Source organism: Hyperolius riggenbachi, chromosome 7 (assembly GCF_040937935.1).
Source record: "Hyperolius riggenbachi isolate aHypRig1 chromosome 7, aHypRig1.pri, whole genome shotgun sequence".
Taxonomy (NCBI): Eukaryota; Metazoa; Chordata; class Amphibia; order Anura; family Hyperoliidae; genus Hyperolius; species Hyperolius riggenbachi.
The window spans coordinates 139,990,259-140,014,852 of record NC_090652.1 but is presented as its reverse complement, the minus strand read 5'-3'; the positions used below and the strand labels follow the sequence as shown (position 1 = coordinate 140,014,852).

General features: G+C 41.6%; 1 protein-coding gene across 5 annotated transcripts in view; it reads left to right on the top strand.

Annotated features, from left to right (window-relative positions):
• LOC137524618 (uncharacterized) overlaps positions 1 to 24,594 on the top strand; it is a 571,079-nt gene that overhangs the window by 298,074 nt on the left and 248,411 nt on the right. For all 5 annotated transcript variants that reach the window (XR_011022737.1, XR_011022738.1, XM_068244694.1 and 2 more), the window contains exons 37-41: positions 5,527 to 5,744; positions 8,960 to 9,153; positions 17,550 to 17,849; positions 19,992 to 20,212; positions 24,008 to 24,169. Coding sequence is in view for 3 of the 5 variants with exons in the window: in XM_068244694.1 (XP_068100795.1) it covers positions 5,527 to 5,744; positions 8,960 to 9,153; positions 17,550 to 17,849; positions 19,992 to 20,212; positions 24,008 to 24,169 (1,095 nt within the window). In the remaining 2 variants the exon portion in view is untranslated. The remainder of the gene's footprint in view (positions 1 to 5,526; positions 5,745 to 8,959; positions 9,154 to 17,549; positions 17,850 to 19,991; positions 20,213 to 24,007; positions 24,170 to 24,594) is intronic.

Below are 24,594 nucleotides of genomic sequence, written 5' to 3'. Positions count from 1 at the left end.
CATGTAGCCACTCACCGATGCTCCGGTCCCTGCCTCCAGTTCACTTCTGGGATTTCCAACTTTAAAGTTGGAAAACCACTCAGCCTGCACGGCCGTGTCCTCGCTCGTTCCAGCTGACGTCACCAGGAGCATACTGCGCAGGTGCAGACTGTACTGGGCCTGCGCAATACACTGCTGGTGATGTCAGCAGGAGCGAGGGCGCGGCTGCGCAGGCGCAGTGCATTTCCGACTTTAAAGTTGGAAAACCCAGAAGTGAACTGGAGGCGGGGACCGGAGCGTCGGTGAGTGGCTGCGCTGGCACAGGACGTCTGCGGGGGACCATTAGAAGTCCAAGATAAGTTCAACTCTTTTCCCCCCTACCCCCCTACAGTAGAGGCCTGTGCGGGTCCAATTTTTCATACCCGCAGACCTGCTACCCGCACCCGACCCGCAACCCGCTTTCAGGTGAATTTGATACCCGCACCCGACCCGCAGCCCGCTACCCGACCTGCGACCCTCAACCCGCTTTTTCCATTTTCTTCTAAAGTGCACATTTAAAGCAACATTGGGGAGCTGTAAAGTAAATAAAACCTTTTTTTTATACATAAACCAAAGCCAAAGAAGTGTTTTAAAGATTTTTTTTTTTTACTCTTATTAAAATCAATAAAAACGAGAAGTAACAATCCTGCTCAAACAGCAAATAGCAGAGCACCACATTTCTGTCCCTGTATGATGTAGGCTGCTCCCCATCTACACTACATCTAGTGGAAGTTTCCCGGCCCCCTGGCCACTGCAATGCACACTGGGAGACGTAGTACATTAATATAATCACAGGAGATGTAGGCACATTAATGTACTACATCTCCCAGCATGCAGTGTGGTGGCCAGGGTGACACTTCCACCACTGCAGCTATGAGTTGCAAGGAATAGACACTGCGTCCAGGCTCATGTAAATAATTTTCAGATTTAAGGGTGTATATACACACACAATCTTGATCCTCCATGTAGTATGAGGGCCAATCGAAATCGGCCAATCAGAATTGTTTGTGTGTGTGTGTGCACCCAAAGTGCAATTACTTCTGTTAGAACCTTTATGTGTTAATGATGAGCTACTGCTGAATGAAGGTGCTTGGCAGATCTACCTGTGCAAAAACATATAGGCTTAAGAAAAAATATTGTTATGTGCCAAAATTAACTTACCTTGCAACAACGTGGGTAAGAGTGTGTGCGATTAGGTGGACTAGGCTTTGCGTCGTGCGGCTGTAACGACCATGATCAAATTGAGTAGGTAATCTCTCATACTACATGGGAGATGCAAAATTGGGAGATAATTGGCCAATCCAAATTGGATGTGTATATACATCCTAAATTATCTTTTCTTCATTACAGCAGCTCAACAGCAAAATAAATGGTAATTCATTTATAAAATCAGGATTGCATAATAGTACAACAAGGCTTTTAAGGAGGGAGAACAAATATACTGTGTATGCACACCTACTCAGGACTTACCAATCAGAATCAAAGTTAATTGGAGCAGATGTATCACAACCAAAAGCACACACATCAATTGTTTTACTTTTACAATAGATTTTCCTCCACTTTTCCTGCACTTGTGTTGATAAATCTGCCCCGTTGTCTTGTACCTGTCTGATAATAAAATCCTGTATTTAATTATTCTTGTCATATGCAGCAAACACATAACTGTGTGTGCTAGATGACTGTGGATGCAGCTACACTGTCTGCCAGCACATCTTGTCACATGTGGCATGTGCTTCTGTGCCTCCTCCCTCCCTTTAGAGAACTGCCTGAACATTCTCTAGTTCTTGTCCTATCATATATCCCCAGTAACTAACAGACAGAGCTTTCCTATCACACCTTTTCCTCTAACAGAGCATGCCCCAGTGATTTCTGGCCATTTATGAAAAACACATTTTCAATCTCACACTGGCATGTTCCCAGTTATATGCACTAGTATGGGAGGAAGGGAGGTGTCAGCTTGAGAGCAGTAAGGAGTCTGCTGGCATTAAAGATGAGAAGCAGTAAACAAGCCAGCAAGAAAGTATTCTGGTGCCAGCATTCATCACAGATTTTGGGAAGGCAAAAGATACAGAATTATCGTATGCTTGTTTTGAATACCAACGACACCCGACCCGCAACTTGCTACCCGCGACCCGACCCTCGAATCAATTTGGGTACCCGCTCCCGACCCGCATTTCGGGTAACCCGCGGGTACCCGACCCGCATTTCGGGTAACCCGCGGATACCCGACCCGCTGCAGGCCTCTACCCTACAGTACTCCTTTAAAGCATACTTGAAATTACATGATGAGATAAAAATAGGCACATGTAGTACTAACCCTGCTAAGAAATTGTATGAAGTCCCTGTTTTTCTGTGCAACCAGAGCTAATAATTGGAGTTGTTTTTTTATGTAAATGAGCTTGCTCAACAATCGTTTCCTGAAAAGTTAATAGAAGTCAAAACAGCAGAGAAAGAGTGGGAACATTTTTCTGAAGAAGGTTTTAGTGCTGGAAACTTCAAAGGTCATTATTTCTGTTTGTTGTATTGTTTCTCTATTTTTCAATTTAGCAAGGCAGATTTATCACTGCTGTTTTTCACAATGAAGATTTAAAATGAACCACTTAAACTGGACATACAAATATGAGACTCAGTTCTATGTTTAATTTTTAGTTCACCCTATACACATCCTCCATTGGCAAGGTTATCTCCTCCATGGGTTTTAACTACCATCTGTATGCAGATGACACCCAGATCTACCTCCACACCCCTGACATATCCACCACTACCATGGACAAGGTCTCCTCCTGTCTATCCGCCATCTCCTCCTGGATGTCTGCTAGGTTCCTGAAACTAAATCTAGACAAAACGGAATTTATGATCTTCCCACCCCGGCCATCCACGAACCTCCCAGATGTGCATGTCACTGTTAACCACACTACCATTCGCCCTACCTCTCAAGCCCGTTGTCTGGGTGTCACCCTGGACTCCGCACTCTCCTTCACTTCCCACATCCAAAACCTCACAAAGTCCTGCAACTTCCACCTTCGTAACATCTGTAAGATTCCTTTCCTGACCTCTGCCACCACCAAACTCCTCATCCATGCCCTCATAATTTCCCGCCTTGACTACTGCAATGCCCTGCTGTCTGGTCTCCCTATGACCCGAACAGCCCCACTGCAGTCCATCATGAATGCGGCAGCCAGAATTATCCACTGCTCCCATCGCTCCACCACGGCAGATCCCCTCCTAGAATCCCTCCACTGGCTTCCTATCCAGTCCAGAATCAGATTCAAGATACTGTGTCTGACCTACAAATCTGTCCACAAAACCTGTCCAACCTACATTTCTTACTCAGAGGTACACACCTAGCCGCTCACTCCACTCTTCCAATGCACTTCGCCTAACCGCCCCCCGCATCACCCAGTCCCATGCACGCCTCCAGGACTTCTCAAGAGCTGCTCCAACACTATGGAACTCCCTACCTCCACCCATTAGGGCAGCCCCCTCCTTCAACATCTTCAAGAAAGCCCTCAAAACTCACCTTTTCACTCTGGCCTACTACCCCTCACAAGTGCTCTAAACCTACAGCTGAACTCTGGTCCCCTACCATTCGTGTCCTTACCTCTCCCTCTAGATTGTAAGCCTTTGGGCAGGGTCCTCCTCCTTTTGTGTCCTACCTGATCTGGCACCTCCATTACTGTGAACCCATGCCATGCATTTGAGTGAACCTAACTTGCCTAATCTCCATGCTTCATCCAGTGACTGACTAAGCATTACCTTGTACTCATACTGTGCTGTGTGATCTGGTTTTCTTGTATTCCTGTATTGTCATATCACCCCTAAATATTGTCTGTAACCTAAATTAATGTTCAGCGCTGCGTAATATGTTGGCGCTTTATAAATACAATAAATAATAATAATAATAATATTCTGATAAGTTGATTTTCACTTCAGGTTTGCTTAAAGCCTAATAAACGGGGAGCTACAGCAGTTTATCAGTGCCCACTCTTATGAAACGTGGAGTTCTTTAGACTCTCCATCCTCCTACATAATACCTCATATTTTATACAAGATATTTCTTGCATGAAGTGGAAGACCACTTTGCGTTTTACTCAGTATATGGATTCATTAGTGGCATATTCCATCATGTTCAGACGCCAGAGGTGCCAGTGTAAAATTAAGTACAATAAAGTCTAGCATGTTTTATGGATGATCACTACAAAATATAAATTTTTGGTTGTTATGCAAAAATAGCAAAAGTGTGTCCATTCGGGCATAAGTGGAATATCTGCCAGCTGAAGGTATTGATCATTCTTAAATGGTTAATGCTCATGTTTTTAAATACCGTATATACTCGGCTATAAGTCGAGAAATTTAGGACTGACTCACTGTATAAAAGTGGGGGGTCGCCTTATACATGAGTAGTCCTAAAGTTCTCCACTTATAGCTGGTATGGGGGGGGGGGGGGGGTTCTCGCTCTTCCTCCTGGCTGTGCTGCAATAGCGAGTGTGCTAAAATGTCCCCCTCCCTCCCACCCACCATTACCCAAAGGGAGCCTCTGCGTGTATTTCCCCCCTCGCGCTGTGTAATCCTATGCAGAGTGATTAGCGCAGCAGAAGCCGTCACTCACCATCAGTGGGCGTACCGTCCTCCTCCCTTCTCCCTTCACTCGCGCTGACCTCCATGCATAGCCCCGCCTCCCGATGTCAGAAGACGGAGCTACGCTAAAGCACAAAGGTCAGCACGAGTGAAGGGAGAAGGGAGGACGGTGTGCCCACTGATGGTGAGTGACGGCTTCTGCTGCGCTAATCACTCTGCATAGGATTACACAGAGCGAGGGGGGGAATACAAGCAGACAGCTCTCTTTGGATAATGGTGGGTGGGAGGGACGGAGGCGGGAAATACAAGCAGACGGCTCCCATGGGTGATGGTGGGTGGGGGTAAATACAGGCAGATGGCTCCCACGGGTGATGGTGGGTGGGGGGAAATACAGGCAGATGGCTCCCACGGGTGATGGTGGGTGGGGGGAAATACAGGCAGATGGCTGCCACGGGTGATGGTGGGTGGGGGGAAATACAGGCAGATGGCTCCCACGTGTGATGGTGGGTGGGGGGAAATACAGGCAGATGGCTCCCATGGGTGATGGTGGGTGGGGGGAAATACAGGCAGATGGCTCCCATGGGTGATGGTGGGTGGGGGGAAATGCAGACAGACTGCTCCCATGGGTGATGGTGGGTGGGAGGGAGTTACAAGCAGAGGGCTAATGGCTGCATGTGTGTCCTGGAGGAGTTATTTGCTGTACTTGGTGGGCCAGGAGGGGTTATTGACTACACTACTTTATGCAGTGCAGCCATTAACCCATCCTGATCCCCAAGGACAGCCATTAACTTTGCTGGGTAGACTTATACATGAATAGTTGGAAAATTCCAGCTTTTGAGGGTCAAATATTGGGGTCGACTTATACATGAGGTCGACTTGTATCCGAGTATATACGGTAGATCTTTTGCGGTTGATCTTTTTCTTTTGCAGGTCCAAGTAGCTGGAAAAATATATGGAGGGAAGAGCGCTAATGGCACTTTTATTCTCCATTATGGTGACAAAGATGTCGTATTAGTTGAAGTCGATGTGAACAATGAAAACAGAAAAAACATAAGAGTTATGGGTCTCAGCATGGCTATGCACCAAACACTCACAGCTTGTCCAGAAACTGCTCTGCTGAGAGTAATGGGCAAAATCTTCCCATCAAGGTACTGTGAAAATGTCTCTGCAGGGTATTCTGGTTGGGTATAAGAAATACTGCCTTGTCAAAATAGTTTTGCAAGTGCATTTTCTATTTCATCTGCTTTGTTTGTAAAGATTTTCTTATGCCATAGTTTTAGTAATATTCTTTGTTTCAATCGTCTTTTCTTTTGCTGTCTTGGAATTGTTTTTATTATAATATTGAATTTTATTATTATATAGTGAACACGATAAGCAAAGTTTAAAAAGTCCTTTTGGCATATAGAATTTAACCTTTTAATAGTACTAGGAAAAATTGGTAGGGCTAATAAACTATACCTAACATGGAAACCTCCTCCACTGACATGTATAGTTGTTCAAGGGGACAGCGCAATAGCATATAATTAGTGTAAAAATAATACTAAACACCAAAATGAGGAGCATAGCTAGTGGGTGGTGGTAAAATAACCCTTCACTTTGTTATAAAGGTTGCTGAAAAATTCCCTCCTATCGACCTTGCTGCTTGCTGCTGACTGAGCCTGCATTACAGAATGGACTTTTATCTCACAGCACTGAGAGGAGAGAAATCAGCTGTTACAGATGAACAGAGGAGGACGTCACTTTTCTCTTACTGTCACCAGGATCTGTTCGTGTGCTATAAATAATCCTATCCAGCTGGGTTATTGTAATCGTTAAAGTTGGTATAAAAATGAAAGTTAAAGTGACCCAGAGGTCACGAATTACAACGTTTTTTACTTACCCAGGGCTTCTTACAGCCCCATAAGCATGGAAGAGCCCCTCGCTGTCCTCCCATTTCCCCCTGTTCAGCGGTAATCAGCCCTGGTAACTGGCTCAGTCGGCATCTTATAGTCCCAAAAATTTGGTACTTAAACTTATTTATAAAAAAAAAAGATTATTTTTACATTTTGACTCTTGTTTGTAGTGGAACCGCACTCAAACGGCCAAATCCCTAAAGCAAGGGATTAGATGTGCTGGAACTTCCCTCTGGGTACCGCCAGAGTGTATACAGCAAAGCAAGCGATTGAAGTCCGCACAATCTTCAAGTCGTTTTCAAATCTTTATTATTAAACAAAGTTAAAACATAACGCTATCAGCAGCTGCTGATAGCATTATGTTTTACATTTTGACTCTTCACATTTTTTTATTCTATGTCATATAGAACCACAAACAATCACATACTAATTTATATTACGCAAACAAAACAGGGTATTAAGGTTAGGCGCCCTCCAGGGGGGTTAAGATTAGGCACCACCAGGAGTGTTAACACTAGATTTACCAGGCCTGCGCAGATCTGCGTAAACTCCCTGGACCTCACACCTACTAGCACCCCTGCTGAGTTTGTTAACATGCCATCAGCTCCATTGTTCTCTTTCTTTTGTTCTGAAGACACACCCATTACCTGTAAGGCCTGGCACATTTCCATTTGTTTACTCAGAGTAGCTCAGATCCAAGGCAGATCTAAACCCGTGTGTAAAGGTCCATACACACGCCGGACTGCAGGAAACGACGGGTCCGTCGTCACCTCCTGCTGGGCGTGTTTTCAGCAGACAGTGTGGGGTGTGTACAGTCTGCCGGCAGACTGATACGGCTGTTTCTGAGCGATCCGCTGTATCCCAAAAACATACAGATAAGTTAATTGGCTTCCCCATAAAATTGGCCCTAGATGACGATACATACACTACATGATACATACATAGACATACTGTATGATTATGACAGGGACTAGATTGTGAGCCTCTCTGGGGGACAGTTAGTGACGAGACAATATACTCTGTACAGTGCTGAGTAATATGTCGGTGCTATATAAATACATAAATAAAATAAAATCTGCCCATGCTTTTCCACCCATTTTGCCCTCACTCATGCAACCCCCAATATCTGCTACAGGCAACCCTACCCCCACCTCTGTTTCACCTCAGACACTTCGTCTACACTTCAGAGTCCTCTACACTTCACACTATTTGTGTACAAACATACATTGGAGACTGAAGTGTTAGCAAGTTTTCATTGTATTCATGTCATTGTATCAGCAACTTTTCATTCTGTTTTCACACAATTTTTTTTATAAAAGACTTGTGTTTCCATATATTGTGAATGTGTGTCTTTAATGTTTGCAGGTCAGTGAATGTGGGGGATATTTTGTATAGATACGGCAGGCATGTCTGAAGGTTTCCATGTCTTATGCTGGATACACACCATGCGTTTCCGCATCGAATGCGTCCGTCAATACGCGTAGATTTGATTATTTCCGAGCAATTCTGAACGCATTTCAATGATTTTTAGGTCGATTGCCATGTAAAGTATGGCAAATCGACCTAACGATCCATCGAAGCTTGAATCGGACATGTCGGAAATAATCGAATCGATGCGTATCGACGGACGCATCGAACGCGGAAACGCATGGTGTGTATCCAGCATTACACACAGGTTTAGATCTGCCTTGGATCTGAGCTACTCTGAGTAAACAAATGGAAATGTGCGAGGCCTCACAGGTAATGGGTGGTTTGCACAACAATAGATTGAAGATAATCAAGATGAAGATCTGTGAACATCTCAGCAGGGGTGAATAACACCTCTAGCCTGGCACCAGAAAATAAAAAAGTTGGTAATTCTAGTGTTAAGGTTAGGCACCACCAGGAGTGTTAAGGTTAGGCACCACTAGGGGTTAAGGTTAAGCACTACTGGGGGAGGTTAATGTTAGGCACCAACAGGGGAGGGTTGTGTGTGAGAGTATGGAGAGGTTAGGTTATAGTAAAATATCGGTAAGTATTAAAGATATTTTACTATATGAATGAAGTAGTAAAATTTCAGTGAATAAAACAATATTTTTTCACTTTTACTGGTGCCCATTCAACTAAGAGTAAAAACAGAGGTTACATTGGGGGAAAGTAGAATACCAGTATTATAAACAATATTTAACGTCATATCCTAGTGCCCATTTACAACGCGATAACTTCAATATCATACTGTATATCTGGCACCCTTTTTAACTGATGCCTTTATTGTATGCACACCTCAAGAGAAAGCCTAATTGTACAAGGAGATTAGAATGATTTTTTCCAAAAGAATTGTAGTAGTATTACTGTGTAACTGTAATTATTTTTGTTTTCCAGGCAATGCCAAAACTGTATTGGACAGCTGCTTGGAAACTAAAAAAATGTACAGTCCCAAAATATATCGTCTTCCACTCTTTTCAGCATTGTTTTGTCTTTCTTTTCTGCAGAGTTTCGTTAATATCTCAGATTAAGTTTAACAATAAATCTCTGAGCATTGACATGTTGGGAGTGAAAGAGCAGAAAGTGGGTTTAATGCTGTCATTCACCGGAAATCTGGAGCACAGCATTGATATCTTGGCAAGTGTTCCACACCACCTTTTAATTGATGGGTCTCTGAAACAAAAGAAAAATATTAATGAAGGTAAGCTGCTTTTTTCCTTTTTTTTCAGTTTTAAGAAAACTAAGACTACACTAAATACATTTGGAAGTTCTTATTTGCGTATATTTTAATCTCTTTCCAGGCCGTGAAAGCTTTTTATTGTATTTTTATTATGTGCAGCAATAACATACTGACTGAGTACAATGCAAATAATAAACAAACATCTACCATAAAGTATAGTCGTACAAAGGAGTGTATCTGCCCACAGAAAGATTTTGCCATGTAAACCTCTCAACAGAACACAGCCTAGACGAACAATGTTGGACTCAATGTGCAACAGAAAGTTTATACAGTAAGAATTTCTTGAATATCCACATAAACAGTATTTATGCATGTCAGAAGGGGAAAAAGGGATAAGAAAAAAAAATAAAAAAAGACATTGCTCCAGCTACAAAGCAGCAAGAAAAAGGTAGATGCCAAAAATATGTAGACCTAGAGGCATCAAAAAGATACAGTATCCCAAATCTTGGAAACGACATTCATCCTGTCTTGTAATTTTGCAGTTAAGATTTCTATCCAATATATATATACAGTGCTGCCCATCATTATTCATACCTCTCGCAAATTTTGACTTAGAGTTACTTTTATTCAACCAGCAAGTAATTTTTTGATAGGAAATGACATAGGTGTCTCCCTAGAGATAATAAGATGATGTACAAGAGGCATTATTGTGGAAAAAAGCATTTCTCAGCTTTTATTTAAATTTGTGCAAAAAGTGTCCAGTCCAAAATTATTCATACCCTTCACAAACTGTCACAGTCTGTGGGAAAATCCAAAGTTTTATACCATTCCAAATAGTCCAAGCTGTTCTAAAGCATCCTAATTACCCTGATTAATTGAGAACAGCTGTTTTAATCAATTAAACAGGCGAAAAACAGCAGCACTCTGCAGTTGGATTGTGGACAGTCATGGCTAAGACAAAGGAGCTCAGTGAGGACCTTGTGGCTGCTCACAAATCAGGAAAGGGTTACAAGGCCATTTCCAAATGTTTTTCAGTTCTAGTGGCTACTGTGCAGAGTGTTTTTAAAAAATACAAGATGTTATGCACTGTGGAAAATCTCAGAGGACGTGGCCGGAAGCCAAAAGTGACACCTGTGCTGTCCAGGAGGATAGTAAGAAAGGTGATAAAGAATCCAAGGTTCATCACCAAGGCCATCCTGGTGAATCTGGGCTCTACTGGTGGCAATGTCTCAAGGCAGACAATTCAACAGACACTGCACACTGCTGGGTTCCACTGATGCAGGACAAGGGAAGACTCTCCAAATAAGGCACACAAAAGCTTGCTTGGCCTTTGCAAATGCTCATCTGGACAAAGAAGAAGACTTCTGGTCTTCTGTGAAACAAAAATTTAATTGTTTGGTCACAATGATGTTTCCTTCATTTGGCGTAAACAAGGAGAAGCCTTCAACCCAAAGAACACCATCCCCACTGTCAAACATGGTGGTAGGAACCTAATGCTTTTGGGGTTGTTTTTTTCAGCCAATGAACCAGGTAACCTAATCACAGTAAACGGCACCATGAAAAAAGAGTAATACATGATGATTCTCAACAACAACATCAGGTAGTCTAGTCTGCAGAGAAACTTGGCCTTGGTCACCAATGGACATTTAAGCATGACTATGACCCAAAACACACAGCCAAAGTGGTGAAGAAATGGTTAGCAGACAACAACATTAATGTTTTGGAGTGGCCCAGCCAGAGTCCTGACTTGAATCCAATTGAGAATCTGTGGATGAAGCTAAAGATCAGAGTGATGGCAAGAAGACCCTCCAAAATGAAAGATTTGGAGCTCATTGCTAAAGATGAATAGGGAGAAATACCTGTGGAGACATGCAAAAAGCTGGTCTGCAATTATAGGAATCGTTTGATTGCTGTACTAGCTAATAAAGGCTTTTCTATTGATTATTGAAAAGGGTATGAATAATTTTGGACTGGACACTTTTTGCTCAAATGTAAATAAATGCTGAGAAATGTTTTTTTTCCACAATCATTCCTCTTGTACATCATCTTATTATCTTTTGGGAGACACCCGTGTCATTTCCCATCACAAATTACTTGCTGGTTGAATAAAAGTAACTTTAAGTAAAAATTTGCCAGGGGTATGAATAATTATGGGCAGCACTGTATATACTGCAGTAATTTAGGCACTGGGAGTGCTAGCAAACAGATCCAGAGATCATTTAGGACTGAAATATCCATTTGTGAATATATAAGCTGAATCACGAGTAAAACAAGTTTGGCATCGTTCCTAGCCCTCCACAGTTTCCCCCACAAGCCGGGGGATAAAGGGGATCCATTTGTTTAAATGAACTGGAGTTTGGTACAATAAGAACAGAATTTTATAAATATTCTCTTTCGTAAGAACTCAAATCAAGGTCTTAGCGGCATTCTTACATATTTTAGTCCAAGACTCCCAGAAAGTTGTGGTGTTAAACTCTTGGTCCCAATAAAGCATGTGCTTGTGTTGAATGTCTGCCTTAACCCTTGTGGGATCATTAAACCAGCTATAAAGCAGTGAGATTAAGCCCATTTGGGTAGGTCCCAGATTGATTCTAGTTCTGATGTTCTGTCAAATTCTAGTGAGGAAGATATAGAGCTTAGGAAATGACGAGTCTGTAGTTATATGAAACAATACACATTGTCTAGCCCTATAAGCTCTTAAAGAATGTCAAAGGGGTATAATTTGCCAGTGAAAGAATCTAACAAATCTTCTACAAACCAAATCTTTTTCTGGTACCGAACTGAGGAATCTGGCCTGCTTAATCTTAGAGCAAAGGCTGGATTACTGTGGAACGGCTTCAGGCTTGACCTAAGCGAGAACAGAGACATACTTTTGTTCAAAACTTTCCATAAGCAAATATTTGGAATGAAGAATAAAATGAACACCTTAGTACTGCCCATGCCCCATAAAAGGGTGCTGGGGTGGATGGGTCTGACAGTCTGATATTCAATCTATGCCCATCTTGCATGAGGCCTTTCACCTTTGCAATCATCTGCCTAACCTGGCTAGCTACATAGTAGTTATAGAGATTGAGTACTGACAATCCACCATATTGCCTTTGCAGGGTCAAATTTTCCTAGAGATACAAGGCAATTTGTTGTGCCAGGTGAATTTCGAAAGGGTCCGCTGCAGTAGTGGTGCCAGGGTGTATTGAGGTATCCAGTGGATATGGGTATGGAAGTAGGGGTAGGGTAGGGAGAGAGTTCATGTTAAAAGTAGCCATCCGGCCAAACCAAGATAAGGGATAATCCTACCACTTTTCTAGATCAGCTAGAATACGAGACAAAATGGGGTGACATTATAATGCACCAATTTAGAACTGCAATGTATGCAAGTATTTCAACGTATAGATAAATTCATGACTGGCCAGAGTGTAAGAGAAAGAAGTAAAGGAAGAATAGATCAGGAGAATAGTGACAGTACAAATAGGCCCATGCCTCAAACCCCTAAAAGAACACAATTTAGTAAAAAAACAAAAACATCCTAATGGAAAGTAGAGAACCTGGTAATACGGAAAAATGGGTGAATAATAAACACAAGGAATAAGTCACAAGGGCAACCTTGCACTTTGAATGAGTGTGCTCCTCTGTGGACACAATAGGGGGTGACATGTATACGTCACTCACAGAGGGACAGCCACAGAGCCCACTCCCGGCTCAGGCATGCTATCACGAGGTGCATATCACAAACCTTCCCCAGTTAACAACAGTTAGTAGAACTTACAAGACCACGGAGAAGCTTCAGGTGGGAGTACACTTGGAAGATAGGCATGCAGGAGAGGAGAGTTGCAAGGAGTTCCGTTTCTTAAATGAACTCGATTTTGTTAACCCCCGGCATGTGGAGTCCCAGCCACTTCAGAAGGTCAGAAGCATCATCCGGGTCTAAGATAGCATGATGGGTGCCAGCCTTAACTGTAATTGGCTTAAAGGGGTACCCTCAACAAACAAGATATTGTGTTATCTTACATGAGGATGTAACTGGGTGAAGTCTCCTCTGTTTTAGTTTTTTTCACATTCTGCAATGTATCACAGCTGGCGACATCTTTAGTCCTGTCATGTGTAGCTCAGCAGAATGTCTGTTTACTGAGAGTTCCAAAGCCAGTGCAAATAATACCTGGTCTCCCAGAATGCTCTAAGAGGAAAATTCTGCATAGCTAAACCGCCTAGCCTAAGCATCACTGGGAGGGCAGTGTTGCATACCAATATATAGCAATACATACATATAGGAAGTGTCTCTGATGCTGAAAGTAGGAAAATTAATGTAAAAGTGGCTATCCTGAATAATTGACTGCATTCTACTATATGTCACTACGATGCTCTTTAATTACCGTAATCTGTATACTGTATATAGGCATTGGCTCTAAGAGAATGACGTGTGAATAAGGAACAGGGAATGTCAGCACATTTGTGCATACCACTCATAGGGGAACCCGGGCAGTGTGCAACACATTTATTATACAGTTCTAGATAGAGCCATCAGTCTTCCCATTTCTGACCATGCCTGCTTAGACCAATGTATTACTTCCATGCCTGCTTAGACCAATATTGCCAGTGAAGTTTGCTGAGTTGTTGTAGTGAAAAAACGTTACTTCTACAGTGCAGGTCAGCAGAGGGTAGTTCCTACATTTATAACAGCTTCACTTGTGCTGAATCAGTGCCATATTTTATGGCAACGTAGCCCGATAAATGTCCACCTGTGGCATTTGTATAGCAAGAGAGCTTTGATTTATTTACTGAACTGACTGGCATTGTAATATATTGAATTAAATATTGGGGCCAAGTGATAATAACCATTACGGTATAGTGCATGCTCTTTTATAACTGCTATGCCTTTTTTTTAAACTGCCCCTATATTCTTGGTACATTCATAACATTTGTCTATGTACATGTCAGGGATTAAAGTACACCTGAACTGAGAGTGATATGGAGGCTGATATATTCATTTCCTTTTAAACAATGCAGATTACCAGGCTGTCCTGCTGATCCTCTGTTTCAAATACTCTTAGCCATAGAATCTGAACAAGCATGAAGATCAGATGTTTCTGACTGAAGTCCGACTAGATTAGCCATATGCTTGTTTCCAGTGTCTAAATCAGACACTACTGCAGCCAGAAAGATCAGCAGGGCTGCCAGGCAACTGGTATTGTCTAAAAGTAAATAAATATGGCAGCCAGCTTATCTCTCACAGTTTAGGTGTATGCTATGGACCTACAGTATATCTGTGCAGCTTCCTGACCTTCCAATATGCCTTAATCATTTACAATGTGAAAAACTCTGAGGTCCAAACATGGCAGCAATTTTCATAATCGTGAAAAATAAACAGTGCTTATAAATAAACCATTGTAGTGTCAGCTGTCATTTCTAATGCCATGTTTTGACTGCTACAGCAGTGCCATGCAGGTTTCTAAGCAATACATTCTGTCATTCAGATGCTGTCCTTTTCACAAAGCCCTTACTGAGTTCAGCAAGACAATACTGAACCGCATGCTGAATGTATTGGAACTGTATGGCTCCATAGTACAATAGGACATGAGCTAAGCTAACCACTACGACAGCATGGTGGCATAGTGGTTAGCGCTCTAGCCTTGCAATTCTGGGTCTCTGGTTCGAATGCCAGCCAGGTCAACATCTGCAAGGAGTTTTTATGTTCTCCCTGTGTCTGTGTGGGTATCCTCTGGGCACTCAAGTTTCCTCCCACATCCTAAAAACATAGAGATAAGTTAATTGGTTTCCTCCTAAAAAATTGGCTCTAGACTATAGTAATATACATACATAGACATAAGACTATGGTAGGGATTAGATTGTGAGCTCCTCTGAGGGACAGTTAGTGACAAGATTATATTTTCTGTACAGCGCTGCGTAAGATGTCGACACTATATAAATACTAAATAATAATAATAAGCTGGCCTGCCTGCAGTGCAAACCTGTTCCTAAGGGCTCATTCACACTATGGGCTTGATTCACAAAGCGGTGCAAACTGTTTGCACGCCAGTGAAAAGCCCTTTATCATGCCTAAACTCAGTTTAGGCGTGATAAGAAGAAACTCCCGCGCGCAAAGTTTTGCGTGCGCAGCGCGGTATGCGCGAAGCGCCCATTAAACCCTATGGGCGCTGCGCGTGAAATCGCGATTGCGCGGGACTTTGGGCGCGATAACCAGCACAAAGCGGTGCTAACTCAGCGGTGCAAAGGTTATCACGCCTAAAAGACTTTACTGAGTTATCACCGCTTTGTGAATCAGGCCCTATGTAAGTTGCAGTGAGTTTTGACCCACTGCACATAGTTTGCATTTTACATGGGAACATGAAAGTCCATAGACTTTCACTTTGTCATTCACACTACAACAGTGATTTGCTGTGCAGTACATTTCAGCTTGGCTGGAGTGATTACAACTCATGGAAATGCACAACAACTCACACAAACCAATTCATGAGATTTTATTCATGCATTTTAATGCATTTCAACTCACTATTTAGTGTTAATGAGCCCTTATGAAACAAAACATAGGAGACTCTAAACTGTTGAGCAGTTTAATTCCTATATCAGGCAAAAAAAGAACATCATTTTCATTTCAGAGCTGCAGCTATTGTTTTTTCAGCTCCCAAATAGAGTGTGACCTAAGAGATTTGGTTTCTGGGTAATGGGATAAGTTGTCTAGTCTCCAATGGGATTGGGTGTGATTAAAAGAGAAGTTGATGCAACACATTGGTAAACATGCCCATGTCCTAATATATGTTGAAATATGTTGCTGGCAGGAAATTAAAAATTAGAATACATTTTTCAGAAACCATGAGATTTTGTAGTTTCAATATTTGATATGTCTTGTGCTGTTTTCAGTTAAACGTATTGTTACATTATTTCCATATCATTGTATTTCTGTTTTTCATTATGTTTTTACACCTTGGGGTTGTACATTATTTTTTTTCACAAGAATTTCCTCTCTTTCTCTAAATATATAACTTTATCTCACTTCAAATAATGAACTGATAAGAAAGCATTTCAGATAGATCGCTGTGTAGAGAGTGCACTGGATATTGCCAAACGGTGCATAGCATCAGGTAAGAGTAAAGGCATCCTCTGATTGTACGTTTAGTGATAGATATTGGTTAAAAGATAAGTTAGTGTGGGCTTTTGGGAATAGTTAGGGCTTAGTAGAGAAAAATGAACAGTGTCTGTGAAAATAAAAAGTCAAAATAACCATACACAGGTAATACTTACCTCCTGTGTAGTCTACTCCTCAATCTCTTTCTCCTCTCCTGCGTCCCATTTGTCCACTGTGATCAATGGAATTCTCCATCCTCCATTTTAAAAATGGCCATTTCCCCATAACAGCTTCCTGGTCAGCACACTGTTAAACTGTAATATCACCCACTTGAACCATAGGGAAACATGGACATTATCTTGCACATTCAGTTGTAACTGGCAGCTGCTGATATATAACTTACAGCAACTGGTATATTTCAGTTCTGACAAAATATTGTTTGAACTGGAAAGGATCACTGTAAGAAGAAAATGGTGAGCATTAATGCGTCATTTCAGGGGCACCCGATGCGCCGTTATCGTCGCACCAAGTGCGACGTTTAAAGAGACACTGAAGCGAAAAAAATATATATGATATAATGAATTGGTTGTGTACTATGAATAATTACTAGAAAATTAGCAGCAAAGAAAATATTCTCATATTTTTATTTTCAGGTATATAGTGTTTTTTCTAACATTGTATCATTTTATAATATATGCAGATTACACAACACTCAGCATTCAAAATGATTCTTTCAGAGCAGTCTGAACTAATGACCTCTCCTCTGGCAGAGAAAAAGAAATTTGTTCACTAACAGTTGAGATAATAAAAGTCAGAAGACAGCCCTCTCCATGACTTTGAAAGTCGTAGAGCTTAATGGCTTTTTTGCATAGAGATAACAACTGGAGTTTCTTAACTCTTCCTGTACTGGAAACAATTAGTCTGATGTATCTGATCTTAATGTTTTATTTCTTAGCTGTACTACACATACAAATCATAATTTTTTTTCGCTTCAGTGTCTCTTTAAGGGGCACCATGCACTAATATAGGCGCATCTGCGCTGCGCGCGCAGTGAGTGGGGCTGTTTCCAATGTGTGGGTGCAAACCACCTAACGCTGTGGTTTGCGCACACTAAGTCTTAGGGCTTAGCGCCGGTTAATGAATCAAGCCCAATGTGTCTTTGCAACAGGCGTGATGCAACTGTAAGGAAAGCATGTGATGGGCCAAGAAAAAGCCAAAAAATAAAGAGAATAGAGTTTGTTTTGTAAAAGGAAATATACTGGCAGTGCTACACTGTAGGCCTGCTGTGCAAATTTCTTGGTAATATTTAATAATTATATTTTGTTTGTATTCCTTAAAGGTCACATTCGATTTGTAAAGAACTATGATTTCTACCAGCTGCAGCTGAAGAACAGGAATATTTTTAATGAAGGAAGCCTTTATAATACTACTTTTACCTTCATCCAAAATGGAAGCCGTTTATTACCTGCTGAGACAAAGCTAAAAGCAAACGTCCAGCTGGAAGAACCAATTAAAAGGGGGCAAGTATGTGTCCAGGTGGATGCCAAGCTGCTATGTGTGGACTTATTAAATGCTGCTGAGCAGGAGCACCGTCTTAAAGGAACACTGTCACACAATATTGTGCCATTACAGACTGCAGGTATGAAGTTATACCAACTTTTTTTTTTTTTTTAAAGCATCAAAAACGCATACAATACGCAATCCATTGCGTTTTCATTGACTTTCATTATGTGCGTTTTTGATGCTTTCATGCATAATATGCAACACAACTAGCGATTTTGAAAAACACCAGTGCAAATGCAAACCCATCCGTTTTTTTTTTATGTGGCCCATTGAGTAACATTGTTGCATAAAACGCAGCGATTTACACAACTAGCATTTCTGCTATGTTCGCACCTAGCCTGAAAGATCACACAGACTCCATTAGCATTTAAAGAGAACCCGAGGTGGGGTTCTAAGAATGAAATCTGCGCTCAGAGGCTGGGTCTGCTTATATTGCCCAGCTTCTGTTGCTATTTCAATCCCCCCTAAGTTCCCCCTGTGCTCCGCTCTCCCCCATAAATCACAGCCACGCTGTCGACACGCAGCGTGTCGCAGCGAGCTGTGTTTACTTTTGCACTGTCAGTCTCGGCGCTCTCTTGCCTCCTGCATAGCGCTGGGCCCCGCCCGCATCCCTTCCCTCCAATCAGCTTGGAGGGAAGGGACGCAGGTGGAGACCGGAGCTATGGAGGAGGCGGGGGAGCGGCGGAGAGTGAGAGGACAAAGGTAAACACAGCCTGCTGCGTGTTGACAGCGAGGCTGTAATTTATGGGGGAGAGCGGAGCGCAGGGGGAACTTAGGGGGGATTGAAATAGCAACAGAGGCTGGGCAATATAAGCAGACCCAGCCTCTGAGCGCAGATTTCATTCTTAGAACCCCACCTCGGGTTCTCTTTAAAAGCAACAAAAGGGACCTTTTTTTTAATGTTGAAATGATTGTAAGCTGCCAGATAACTTTTGAAGTCACTCTGAAATTGACACAGAGCACTAAAAGGGAGGCAAAAACAAGTGTTTCATACAATGTCATAGAATTGGACCTGAATACCAACATTTAGTATTTCAAATTTGAACATAAATATGTAATTGCTCATTACCTGCACATTATGTACAGTAGTGTTGCACCTGACTGTTGAAGTAAGCAGCAGCAGCTAATTTGAAAAGGGGAGTGTCCCTCTCACCCACACAGTCTAAAGTAAATGGTAAAAAATGGCAAAAACAAAGCTAGATTCACTGTTGATACAGCACTATTCAATATTGACCATTTTAAATAAAATCAAAGCGCAAACAATGAGATATCAGTACAATAGTAGTACAACACTGTTAAATTACTATTAGGCACATACAGTACCTCTAAACAGTCTCACACTCAGCCTGACCACACACATCGCCTCCACTCACTGCAGTGAAAAAAATAAGGAGAGGGGCCTAAAGAAAATGTGACAAACTGTTCAAGATAAAATAAGAATAAAGATGTAAAATTCAAATCTATATAATAGATTGGTAAAAAAAAATGGCAATCTCTAAATAATGCACATGCATAATACCGTAAGCAAAATAACTTTGTAATGAAAATATCACCCAAATCTACTGCACTTTCAGGTGTTGCCGAGTGTCAGTGATCCCTTCAGAGTGTTCGCAAAACAAGTACAGAACAATAGTTGTGCTGGGATCAATGTTAATTTAACTGTCAATATAGTTTAGGTACTGATGGTTTGTAGAATTTGTGTTCATGCAGGGTGCATGAAAATACCTGTGGTACTGATAGGCTCAATGATCTGTTCAGAGTGTGGGTAGCTTATATAATGCAAATCTTCATGCAAGTTGTATGAGAATACCATGGTTCTGATGGACTCAATAGACCAGGGTGTGGGTATAGTTTGTACTAGATGTGGTGATAGCTATCAGCTGCAAAGGTTTTATCATCTGTCATACTCCCTCCATAACTAGCTGGCAAGGAATTTCCACTTCTACTTAGAAACAAAAGCCAGTCAGCAAAGCTGTATGTATTGCCTTTGTTTTTATGTGCATATAAATCACAGCTTTTCCACGGTTAACATAATCTGGTAGATAGAAGAGTTAGACTATGCTGCTGGTCAATGGGCAACAATGCATTTCCCTTTACGGGATGTAGTAGAACAGTGAAAATGAGAATTTCTACTCCTCTTTAGCAGCCATCAGACTTATATTATCTTGTGGCAACTGCAGTAAGACATTAAAATGCTGTAATTCCTTTTGCTGTGCAGGAATTCCCTTGGCGAGTGCTCTGGAAATCACCTATAATAACACAGCCAACAACAAGACATGTGGAATGATGGTGACATCTGGATCTAGCAGTGTGAATGTGTCTGTGGGAATGGCGAAGGCATCTTTTTACTCCCAGATACTGATGAACATGAGGCACAATGTGGACAACCTTAAGTTTCACAAGATCCCATATGCTCTAAAGAGTATTATATATTATCAGGTAAGACTAGATGGCGTTCTCTAACCACTTCACCACTAAGGGTTTTTCCCCAAACGGACCAGAGCAATTTTTCAATTTCAGCACTCCTCCCTTTATTCATCAATCACTTTATCACTTCTTATCACACCTAAATGATTTATATCTTGTTTTTTTTTTCCATCACAAATTAGGCTTTTTGGGGGTGATATTTGTTTTTAGTAATAACTTTTTACTATAACTTTTTGCTACTTTTAATAAAACCCACACATTTTACTTGCCCATTTGTCCCAGTTATTACAATGGTTACATTTTGTTCCTAGTACAATGTATGATGACAATACATTATTTTAAATTTAAAGATGTATTTTTGCACCCAATCAATAATTACAAACTCTCATTTCCAAAAATAACATTAATATACCTCCTTTACATACATAATAAAACATCTGAATCCCTAACGTAACTATTTATATATATTTTTTAGGTAACTATGAGGGGCAGGGGAAAGGGGAAGGAGAGGTTAATTTGTTTTTAGTTAATGTTTATAATGTAAAATGTAGTGTAAAATGTATATTTTTGCACACAGGCAGTTTTGTTACAGGAATGGTCATTGAGTTCTCGTTGAAGCCATAATTATGCCCTTACAGCCACTTTGATTGGCTCAGAGAAGATATGTTCCCATTTACCAATCACAGATGTGTCACTCTCTGCAGGGGAAGTACACGCACATGCACGGTGGCGGCAGCAGTGAACAATACATTAGAACTTCCTGTTGCCATTAACAGAGGCAAACAGGATGTTTTAATGCGTATTGCTGTCCTTACTACAGTAAATAGCGGGGCATTTTTTTTCTCTGGGGAGAGACGGGAGTTCGGGCCAGGCATCGGAAGTAGAGTGATGCAGGGTCTTCGGGACGGCTTTGTGGGACAAGACACAGCAGGTAAATATAACTTTTGCTTACATAAGCGCTGCAGGTTCTTATAAATTAGGATGGAGATCCTCTTTAAGTGGCTAGTATTTAAACATACTGAGTCTGTAATAATATGTGCCATTTACAACCTAACTAAACTATGAAATGGCTCTCAAGTACATAGATTTGCTGGAATTCTCCCCATTGCCTTTCTGTTAATATTATTTTGGGGACAGGCTCCTCTATGTATGAGGTGTTCATGAGGGCTGGAGGCGGATGTGGTATTGGTCTTAAAGTGGTATAAAACTCTGACATAACATTCAATAAAAATGTGTTTCCTACGTTTTATTATCCATTCAGTTACCATATTTGCTTTTGTGCACAAGTAATATTGTCTGTTTACAAATGACAAGTTCCCAAAATACAGTTTATCTTGCCTGAAAGCTACCATTGCATTTTATTCATAGATATTAATATATAAGTACAGCAGCTATCTAGTGATAATTTTTCATATGTCTCTGCTTGTCAGCTCAGTACAATTCCTTTTCAGCACACGGCTGGCAGTAGCCAATTGTAGCAACAGAGGAATGTAAACATTGTTATCACTACTTCGGATGGGGATCATAACTGTTTAAGTGTTTAACTGTTTGAATGCTGTTCTGCTACAATTTTTTTGTAATAGTAGGTTTAAGGCTGTAAATAATCTTTTAGAACAATGAGGAAATGCTGAGTTTAAAACCACTTTAAAACACCACCCTGGGCAGAAATGTTTTCCTCTGTAGGCACTTTGGCAGAGCTTTGTCCGTGGATATGCTTTGATTAGCTGATTTCAAACAAATTACTGTTAAAGAGACTCTGTAACAAAAAGAAGTTCCCCTGGATGGTACTCACCTCGGGAGGGGGAAGCCTTAGGGTCCCAATGAGGCTTCCCCCTCCCCTGTAGATGCAGGCAATCCAGCTCTGGTTCCCCCGAAACGTCTCACAATCCTGGCTTGACAAGCCTGACAAGGTTTGATATAGTTACCTTCCCTGGCTCCAGCGGGGGCACTGTTGTTGCTCTCAGCACAGAGATAGGCAGAAATAGTCTATCTCTGTTGGGTCTGCTCTACTACGCAGGCGCAAGAGACTTGGACCTGCGCAGTACAGTGGACCGACAGCGATTGGCTATTTCTGCCTATCTCCGAGCAGAGAGCCGATACTGTGCTGGAGCTGGGAAGGTAAATATTTACATCCCCGCTGTTCGGAGGGACACAGTGAGACCGCCGTGGGACACGGGAGGACGGGGGACGCTTCAATATGATCCGGAGGCTTTCCTCACCCGAGGTAAGTACCCCACAGGGAAACTTTTTTTAGTTACAGGTTTTCTTTAAAAGGAACCTGAAGTGAGAAAAATACAGAGGCTTCCATCTTGCCTGACTTCTGTGCTGATGCTCTACCTCTAAAGATGCCCATACATCACTCGATTTTCCGTTGAGAGATTAAACAAACAAATTCATTGGGTGAACAAAAACCATGTGGTTGATTAAGAGTAATTAACTAGTGGCCCACAAGCTGCAAGCAAAATCCTGGTGATTCTCCTTCACTCAACGATCTGAACGATGTTGTGCCTCTATACTCTGAATCCCAAAATTGATTCTGTGTTGATCTAAATCATGGAAACACTAGCCAATTCCATTGCGATCAACTGAAAATTCCCATCCTGCTCAGTCAAGTAAAGTTGATTCAGGCAGATATCAGCCAATTTCTGTCGACCGAGCATAACTAAATATAATTTACTCTGATCCGATTAAAAAATTCCCTCGATCGGTTGATCAAACTGGAAAATGTAGTGATAGGTGGGCACTTTAAAACTATAATTCACTAGCCCAGAATAAGCATGCAGATCAGATGCTTTGACTCTAGTCTGACTCCACTGACTGCCTGCTTGTTGCTGGTGTGTGATTCAAAAACAAATAAGGTTGAAAGATGACATGACAGCCAGACAACTGACATTGTTTATTGGTGAGTGAAAATGGCAGCCTCTGTATTCCTTTCTTTTCAGGTTCCCTATAAAGTACCTGGTACCAGTCTGTACCTTCCCCCTTGCAGTATGAGCAGCACGATGATGCAATCCAAACAGCAGCAGGCCAACCCACCTTAAAGCGAACTTGAACTCAGAATGACCTCTCTGCTCTAAAATATACACAACAGCATAATAACCTTTAAACAAAAAACATTTCTTTGTTACAGCTGATACAAATCCTGCAATAAATCTGCGCTGTTTCTTCTTCCTGCTTTCATGGAAGCAGACATATTGTTAACCTCCTGTGCTTTCAAATGAGCGTATCTGCCACCTCTGCCATGGCAGTCAGGTGACATGGGGAGAGATCAAATTACAGCTTGGGATTAGACACAAATGAGGGGGAATTAAACAGGCTAAAGTCCCTAAACACATACAGGGTACATTTCTCTATGTTTTCCTCCTGTCCTGTGCAAAAGTTAAGGTCCACTTTAATGCTTCTGTACTTCTCTTCTTTTGATTATACGATCAAAATGTTAAGATAGTACTCTTAAAGCGGATCCGAGATAAAAAAAAAAACCTAACTATAAGAAGTAACTTGTCTGTATATCTTATCTAAAGTTTAGATAATTTACACAACAAATCTAGCCCAGCGTCCAACACCCCCCTCCCCCCCCCCCCCCGCATAGCAACACAGCGCGTCATCAGCTACTCAACTGACACAAGTGTGTGCAGCCTGGCCCAGAGGACTTCTGGATGAGCTGCATAGCAAACATCCTTTTCCATTTGAACCAGCCCTTTACATGCAAGATTATTACACTTCAATGCTGATCTCATACTTTGCAATCTCTTCAGTGCACACAAGCTGAAAAGACTAATTATTCCTTTCTTGTCTTGTGCTTTTTAGAGTCTGAACAAGAAGATTTTAACCAGAGTAAATATTTCAGTAGAAGATAAACACATAAAGGCTGAACTTCAGAAGAAGAGCGCTGGAAGTGCCTCTGACATCAGTCTCACCCTCCAGCATAACCTAAGCTCCATTAATAGTGTGATACCATCCAACATGAAGGTTAGATTCATAATCAGCACACGTGCTCTGCATAGGTTAATGCCATTTGTCATGCTGCAGTCTGGATGCTGAATTGCGGGGTAGTGCAGAGGTCACACTCATTAAACATATTAGCACATTTGTTATTTTAGTGGAGAAGTACGACACATCATCTACTTCATTCCATAGAAACACTCTGGACTGAATAACTGAGCACAGAATATAATGAGAAATAGCTGTCCTTTACTTTGCTTCTCAGTAAAGGTCATGCCGAGTTAAACAAATGTCTAACATTTGTTCTGAGGAAACTGAGACATCCTGCTAACCCTTCAACTGAGGGATAAAAACGTTCCACATAGCCCTAGACAGTTGTTTAAAGATCTGGTCTAAGTTTGCTGGATGACTTTTGATGTCCCAACAGGACATTCTATGAGATCACTGGAGAA